Source organism: Rhagoletis zephyria, unplaced genomic scaffold, assembly GCF_001687245.7.
Source record: "Rhagoletis zephyria isolate East Lansing unplaced genomic scaffold, Rhagoletis_zephyria_1.1 Rzeph_scaffold_00910, whole genome shotgun sequence".
Taxonomy (NCBI): Eukaryota; Metazoa; Arthropoda; class Insecta; order Diptera; family Tephritidae; genus Rhagoletis; species Rhagoletis zephyria.
This window is the reverse complement of record NW_016157994.1, coordinates 103,715-112,351: the sequence shown is the minus strand read 5'-3', so window position 1 is coordinate 112,351 and position 8,637 is coordinate 103,715. Positions and strand designations below refer to the sequence as shown.

General features: G+C 36.9%; 2 protein-coding genes across 2 annotated transcripts in view; one reads left to right on the top strand and one right to left on the bottom strand.

Moving 5' to 3' along the window:
- Positions 1-2,106: 2,106 nt before the first annotated feature.
- Positions 2,107-8,637, top strand: part of LOC108362015 (uncharacterized) — a gene marked incomplete at its 3' end in the record, with an annotated part of 7,480 nt that continues 949 nt past the window's right edge. Inside the window, exon 1 of the mRNA XM_017614834.1 lies at positions 2,107-2,730. The remainder of the gene's footprint in view (positions 2,731-8,637) is intronic.
- Positions 2,996-4,257, bottom strand: LOC108362016 (uncharacterized). The gene is made up of 4 exons (XM_017614835.1): positions 3,836-4,257; positions 3,619-3,775; positions 3,409-3,514; positions 2,996-3,274 (listed from the first exon to the last, which is right to left on the bottom strand). The coding sequence occupies exons 1-4, from the start codon at positions 4,080-4,082 to the stop codon at positions 2,996-2,998; spliced, it is 789 nt and encodes a 262-aa protein (XP_017470324.1). The 5' UTR covers positions 4,083-4,257.

The window sequence follows — 8,637 nt, the reverse complement described above, 5'->3', positions numbered from 1 at the left end:
CTTAAAATGTATACACCCCGGCTTATCATGTAGCGGTAGCTTTCGGAAAGGTGGAAAACATATATTTAATACTTGCGCCGGGTATTTAATGTTCGGCTCCGCCCGAACTTAGACTTTCTTACTTGTTTTATTTACAAAATATGATAGTGACAAAATATTAGTTAAAACATTAGTGACTGGTAACAAGTAAGAATAGAAAACAATCGTGCATGATATATATTTTAAGTGTTTTTTAAGTCCGTTGCCATATGGCAACACGGGGCGAAATGTGAACTGTTCATATTTTTACCCAATTTTGATATGTTCGCTAGCCCAAATTGACCCCGTGTTGCCATATGGCAACGCAAAATACCATCATGTATGAGACGGTGTAAACAAAAATCGTTTGTATGTATTTTTGCAGGTCGTTAACTCATTCCATCTAGCTCTGAACTGCCTAATCATATTATCGTATATTTCATTGTACAAGTGTTGAAGTGGTATACAAATGTAGTTTGTCTGTTCCAGGGAAGACTTGTGGCTTTTTTTGCATTCTCACCTGCTACTTCATTATCCTGGATTCCCTTGTGACCGGCCAACCCATAGATATGTAGCCTTTTATCAGCGTCTAGCTTGTCAATGGCTTCCCGGCTGCGAGGGACGTTTATGGATGAAATACTATATAAGGAAACTGCCTTGATTGCCGCCTGGAATAGGTTTTAGTTTAAATTGATTGTCGTTTCGGTGAGGGCTAGCTCTGCAGTTATCCTCATTGTGAAAACCTCTGCCTGAAATATGCTGCAATGGTCGGTAGCCTTATTGTCCGCCTGACGCTCAGTTCCCGGCAGTAAATCCCGGCACCCACTCCCGTAACCATTTTGGAGCCGTCCGTGAAAATGTTTAGGGATCTATGGCTAGGTTTCATTTCCATCCCTCTTCCTCAATCGTTGTGCAAAACGTTCGTTTCCACTTAAAGCTAGGTGCCATGAAGCCTGTGCTGCTTGTGCTTCCCGCCCCAATTAAGTGGTGCCCAAAGGTTCTGAAATTTAATTTCCCTATGTCCGTCAATCTACGTGCGGATTTCGCTGCAGGGTTTTTAAAGAGCAGCCGTCGAAGTGGACCTCAGCGCTCCCGCGACGCACAGTGCCGCTAGGCGCTGCACCTTCTCCATTGGCCCGAGGCATAAGGACTTTTTTGCGACATTCCAGCACACTAAAGCGCCATAGAGCAGTATTGGGCTGACTATTGCTGTGTAGCACCAATGCATCAGAGTAGGTGACAAACCCCAAGTGACTCCCAGCATTTTTTTACATGCTTAAAGGGCGTTACTGGCCTTCTTCTCTCTTTCTTTGCGCATCCACAGCAGCTTACTCTCCAAGACTACTCCCAAATACTTTCTGTGGTCTTTAACTGACAGCTCGATGCTAAATACCTAGCCTCGGGGGTCTCTACAATGGGACCTTATATCTTTTTGTTACTACACCACTGACCCATACAAATTGACAAAACAACTTCTTTGTACTATAGGACAAGTAGCCTGTGCAAAATGTGATGTGGGTTTATGTTTGAAATGTTTTGCTACTTTTAATTTACTTCTTCATCCGCTTTGCACGTAGAATATGCATATATTATCAATAAATGTATTAAAACTTATACACAATGTTTCTATTATTTCATTCTTTCACCAAATACTGTCCTCTAACAATCCATCTGGAATATGCCCCGTGTTGCCATATGGCAACGGCCGATATCGGAGGAACTATACTACTCCCAAAGTTTTAGTCATATTTTTTCCTTTACTTTAACGCTACTTTTACCCTGTATATAGGTGAAACCAAAAAAATCTTAAAAAAAATAATCTGGGACAATTTGGGTTAAGAAAAGTTCATTCTTGGTGCGACAGTAAATTTGAAGAAAATGTCACGTTTTATAATGGTGATTTTGACGAATGCAGACTCTATAGCGATAAAGATATGGCGCGCAGAGCAAAATCCAGAAACTGTGAAAGATGTTGTGTAAGTTTTGCGTGAAAACGAATTGTGTGTGGAACTTGTTTCTGAACATGTACGCTTCATTATGCTGTAAATACATAAAGGGCTTGCGGTGTGTGGCTAACTTTGCAGTTACGTTCCACAGTCATGTCGCGCTTGGCTTGTAATTTTTTAATGAGAGCGACAAGCCTAGCGAAATGTCAACCAAAGAAATGTCACCACAAAAGAATTTGGCGCTATTCGCTGAAAACATTTGCAGATCTCGTGAAGAATTTATAAAACGCCGCAATATTTAGAAATTTCCGGAAAATATTAATAAATTTCATGTGCATTTGCTAGTTAAAGTGATAGATTTGTGTTTGCCATTATCGTGACATTTAAAAGCTAGCAGGAGTCCCTGCTCCTACATATTCAAGAAAATTCCACGTTTATAAGTATTTTTGTGTTTGTTTCGTTGTTTTACGCGAAATGGAGCTTCAAGAGCTATTTTCTAAATTCACTATAATTGCTATAAAGCACATCGGATGTGTAAAAAAAGCCTACGCAAAATACAAGGCGGTCAAACTATGCCAAAAACGACGCTGGTGGGTACGACCACTGAATATATCGCGCGAAGAGCTGGGGTTTTTCAAAACTTGTGCTAAACAGTTGGAATCACAAGATGAGGAGCATTTTTTCAAAGCTACTCGCATGTCGGTTGCAACATACAATTTACTTATTTCAATGTTAAGAGAAAAATTGCAGCGAATGTCTCGTCGACAATTAAAATGTATTGAATGAGTAAATATATAGTATATAAATTTATACTTATATGTTACCAAAATTGATATCTGTTAATATTTTGTAGTTACATACATACATATGTGCCAAGTAAATATCTACAAAAATACATGTTCTGTAAATATCTTACATATGCATATGCATGTACGTACCAAAGTACATAATATCGAAATTCCTTTATCTTTTATAAGTAAATAAGTACATAACTGATACTAGCAACATTTCTATTTTAATATACATACTCACTAATATACATACTCACTATTCACATACTCACGCATTTTTGCTATTTCGTTCAAAGCATATGTGGTAATTTTTCCCACCAACGTCGCTTCTTCCTGCGGGTTAAACTTGTGTGCCGTAATGATTTGAGCAATTCCTTGAAACATACTCGCGGAAGCATTTGGCACATTATTAGCATTTGCGATTGTAATGCTATTTGCAGCAGCAGCAGCAAATGTGTCGCACGTTTCCTTCAGGGAACTTGAAGTTTCCTCTAGGAAAAAACGAAAGTCGTCATCAATCTAAGGAAAAAATAATCTTTCAGATTTCTGGCCCATATACACTTATAACTAGGGAAGACAAAAATATGCACAAAAAACTTTACTCTATGATCATTAAAATTGTCTTCCCTGCTTATAACAATAAACGTACATACCATGTCGTGTTTGCGTCGCGATTGGCGTGTTGCTGTGTGTACTTCGTCTTCTTCTCCCTGCACTTCAATAACACTTTCCTCCACTTCGAAAACATTGCTCCACGTTCTTAAAATAGTAAAAAATTTATATAAATACAGATTTATCACTTGCACGCATACATATATGTGCATATACATATACTCGTATATAAGAAATGTAATTATATTCACCTCCGGCAGTACTGGAAGTTGTCCAAAAATGACATTTGGTCATAGAACCTCCATCTCGTCCTCTTGCTAGCGGAGCTTCCTGATGGCAAAGTCTCGGCCCGTTTGCACCGCGAATAATGGTCGCGCAAACCTTTCCAGCGCTTTTTACATACATTAGCTGTGAAATAAATAATATCTCGGTGAAAATCTTTAGAATTAAAAAAAAACAAATTGTTACCTTCTTGGCCCAATACTTCGCTTATCTGCAACCACACTTCCTCCTTTTTCAGAGCATTTTTATACCCCTCATCCTTAAGGTTGTACAAAAATAGATATTTTTGCTCTTCGCTAGTTAAAATTTCATCGGAAGCCATTGTTTTAAATAAATAAAATAAATATAGTTGGAAACGTATGCACAATAAATTAAAAGCCGTTTGATTTGAATTTATGAACGAAATGTCAACAGAGAGCAAATATTCTGTCATTTTCTCTTCGCACGCCTGTCAAATTGGAAAATAGAAATTGTCCGTCTACAGCTTGGTGTGCAATCGCACGACAACCCTGGCTTGTGTTGTGGATTGTGTTCGGCGCATGTGCTTTACGTGTATTCTAATTTGACAGGCTGCACGCCACACGCCACAAGCCCTTTATGTGTTTACAGCATTAGGTTGCTTGTTAAAATTCCAGGGTCATCATGCTCTAACGAGAGGAGCTTTTCTGTTTTGCGTAGGGTAGGGATGCCCAAATCAGCACATGTGTGTGGCGGGCGACTGCGCGTGCAAAGCTTTGCACAGCGGTGCTTGGCAAGCGCGGAAGCAAAAAGTTATCGGAAGGGGAAAACGAAGTCAACAGAATAGTGAGATTGTATGTGTGACAGTAATGGAAAATGAGTGTGCATTGTGCCATTTTCGGCCCTTTCGGAAGCAGCCGGCACCTTCAGCACAATCGATTGATTTTCGGCACTATTTTTGGGTAACTCAATGCAACTAATAAATATTTCTTTTGGATCCGCAATTAAAAATCTTTTTTTTTACATTTAATCGTATGTGCTTAAACTGATAAATGATATAAACATAGAAACGCAAGCAGAAGAATCTCGCTTCCACATTCTGCATATGGGCTTAACATTTTTGTTTAAACAAATTTGTCGAAATTTCATCTCTAAAGCAAATATTGAATATCATTTAATATTAACATTAGATTTAAGTAATCATTTTCAGTGGCGGGCGAGTCCGAGATGTTTAAACGATCGGGCCAGTACATTCAATTCGCGTAGATTTTTGAGAACTTTTTTCGTTGAAGGTGTTGCACTTTTTCTTCCATACTGAAATTTTTGTACATCCAATTTGTATGAAGAAAATGCAAAAAAATATTAAAAATCAACATAAATTCTTAGCTGCACTTTCACTTAATAATACTAAAATTGAATCGACTATAAAACGGCATACTGTGCCTTTATTGATTTTATTGCCGTGAACAAGCTTTTTCGTAAAAGCGCTAGCATAACCTCAACAACAAAGTTAGTATTAATGGATAAAAGAGACATCTTTTTGGATTCGGTAATAAGATTTGACATTTTAATAGCATTTCAAGTTCTTATCAAAACTTTACGACACTTACATTTGGACAAGATTTCACCATTTATCTTAATATTATGTACTTATTTTTTTATAAAAATACGGTTTATACTTCAAAAAAAGCCGTACAAATCCAAGGTTCACTCTTTTTGCAACACTCAAAAAATCAATACACTTTCGTAAAAATTTCGAGCTTTTTAATTAGATTTCCTAGTGCGCAACACCGCAAAGAGAAAAATTCAAAAAATCAATGGTATTTTATAGACACTTCAATCTTGCACCTTATTATACTAGAATCAATGGGCTACAAAAATGTTAACCCAAAACATGTCTACAAATTCTGAACAAAAACTGAGAAAATTTGATGAAGCTTTGTTGATTTTTTTCAATCTTTCAAGTTTGGATTTATTTGCAAGGTTTTTGTTTGACAATGAGCTACAATTTTATAAAAAAAAATAATTAAAATTATTTAAAAAAATAAAATAAATACCGGGTGTGCGTGTAATTTTGTCAAAGATGAAGACAATGATGATAAAACATTAATACACTATATAGGTCAGTTCATATTAATGAACATATAATGAGATCACTATCGATAAAATGGAAATCCTTAAGGGAAGTTTTCAATTTCAACGCATGGAATTTACATACATTTTTTAACTTTCAACCCCCGAATTGCTCAAATACTCCTATTTCTGCAGGATCGCCATTAGGTAAATAGCATTTCCAAAGATTTTTTCAAAATAAATAGCGATGGGGGATATTTCACCCGCCGGTGATAAGAAATCGCAATCACCATAACGCACATCACTAATATTACTGTCCACAATCACGTTTACATTCAAAATTACAATCCATAATTTCGTTTTGTAGCAAATATGAAATATAGGTATATCCATTTACTTCAGTGGTGCACAGCGTTGGCAGAGCTCCCAATTCAAGCGCAATATTTTTGTATCTGTATGTGTGTCCTCAGCAAAACAGCTCGCGCATGTGATGCTTACAGCATGAAGTACAAACGCAAACTGACCGGCTGCTAGCGGCGCATAAAGGCCTCGCCAGATAGAAATTCTTTTCTGTGTCACAGGGATACTTTTTACTGACATCGAAGTTAACTCTGGGATTTTGAGTAGAAAACGCCACATTGGCAACGCATGCATTGCCGCAACTGATAAAAATCGCCCAACTCTTAACTTTTGACGCGCGTCAATGCGGCAAAACAACAATGTATGGAACGAATTCAGACCAACTGACTTTTGGCCAATCAAAATGAGCCGTTTTGTTTGCGGCAACGTTTGCATTGTGGCGCCTCGCAATGTTATGTGCGTCTTGTCAGTCAAAAGCATCCCTGTGACGCAGAAAAGAATTTCTATCTGGCGGGGCCTTAAGTTCGGTAGCTGCGCACACACGACTTGCGTGTGAAAGCCGAGTAGCTCCCGGAGACTCCCGTGTGCATCACTGATTTACTTAAATGTAAACGGATTAAGAATCAAAGTGCTAGAAGAGATTTGAGAGTTTGGTACAAAAAGTATTTTTTATGTTGAAATTGTACTTAAAATCGGTAAACTGTACTATTGTACTTTTTAAAATTAATTGTAATGAAAAAAGTACAATTGTACTTAAAATATCAACACTGTTTCACTGGCGTGACAAAGTACTTGCTGCAGCGATGCCAGATTTGAGCGTACCCAATTTTTTACCGATAATAACTCATGCGAGAGATTTGGGTATTGGGCATTTTACAAGCCTATTAGGAAGTATACATATCTGTGTTCGTATAGAATAGTAGCTTATGTCGGAAGACTGGCTTTAGTATAATTAACCATTCGCAGCATACGATTGTGAAAGACTCACTGGCGCCGAGTCGTTGAAGAACTATTGGAAAATAAACGTAAAAGAGGCAGTTGCGATGCTAGCAAGTCAATATTCGTATAAAGTCTCATAAAAAAATTCCTTGTGGTTTAAAGAATATAGGAAATGGTACATTTTACTAAAGCCAGCCTCCCGACATAGGCTACTATTTCATACGAACACAAATATATTCGTCTACAAATAATGTTGATTATTTTAATTAAGTCCTAAGATAAGTTTGTGAATCTTATCAGTGTTCTATGTAAGAACCAAAAATCAATCACCTCGCCAATTAGAACTTTTGCTTTAAAAGAAAAATATACATAGCGCATTTACTCAATACTTGGTCTGGCATCACTGTTTGAGTATTGATGTGCCCAGCTCACTGTTGCCAAGGTCATGCATTTTACACAAAATTTAGTTCTTTTGGGAAACCAAAAAGCCAAAATAATTGGAATTCAATGCTTGGTGCGTTATTTAGTGATGCTTTTTTAATTTAAGCACACCGAATGCATAGTTACATATGTATGTATGTATACACTATACACTAATATTCTACATTAAGATGGAATTCATTTACTGAATAAAGTGTGAGGAATAGGTAAATTAAATATGTTTTGAGTTGTTATAAATGTATTGAAATTAATTTATTAATAAGAACGTCCGGTAATGGATATGAATATACACTTTTTACTGAATCAAAAAAATTATTAAACATGATAATAAAAACTTGGCGCTTTTGTTTTGGAAAAATTGGCTTTTTCTGGTGGTCTGATGCCACACTGGCTCAGTTGTCGCAAAAGTACAAATACATACACGCATTTTTACTTGAAACTAAGTGTGTAGTGGTTAATATGTATACGTTGCCATTTTCGTACTGCTCACTTCACACTCGCGTGCTCGCAGTAGCCCGCGACGTCGACTGCGTGCACCTCTGCTGTGTATCCAGTGTTGCCATTTTAGCCATTTTCCGGCTAGATTTAGCCGGTTGCGATAGCAAACAGCCGGAGAAATTTCGATTTAGCCGGCAGCCGATTTGTTAGCCGTTTTGCAGGAAAAAATTAGCCGTTTTTAGCCGATTTTGCTATTTGTCTCGTTTTCTTAAATTTCAAATATGTATATATGTTTCCATTTTTGACTAAGCGACCCAAAATCTGTTAGAAATAGCTACTAGCCTTATCGTGGAGAAAATTTTCATGTCAGGCAGGGTTGCATGAAATTGGGCCGATTTCGCTTATTTTTATTTTAAACGAAGAAGGGATTTTCTTCATAAAATGTTTGTTATAAATGTCTTAATTTTAAGTGTGAAGTTGTATTTGCAAACTTAGAAAATAAGAGTTTTTTTTACTCTTAAGACACTTAAGATTCGTTTGTGTTTGGACATAGTGCCAACAAACAGAGTAAATATTACATGTAGATATTGTCTCCCCAGATAGCGCATATTCAATTCTGCCTAAATTACAAACCATCATTTTTGCCCACTCCCAAAGGTTTAAGGTAAGGGAAAAATTGATATTTTCAAGCACTATGTACACATATGTATTTTTATAAACAAACTTTTTTGCTGAGATTTTATTTAAATTCCAAAAACCGAATGCCAACTTGAATTAAC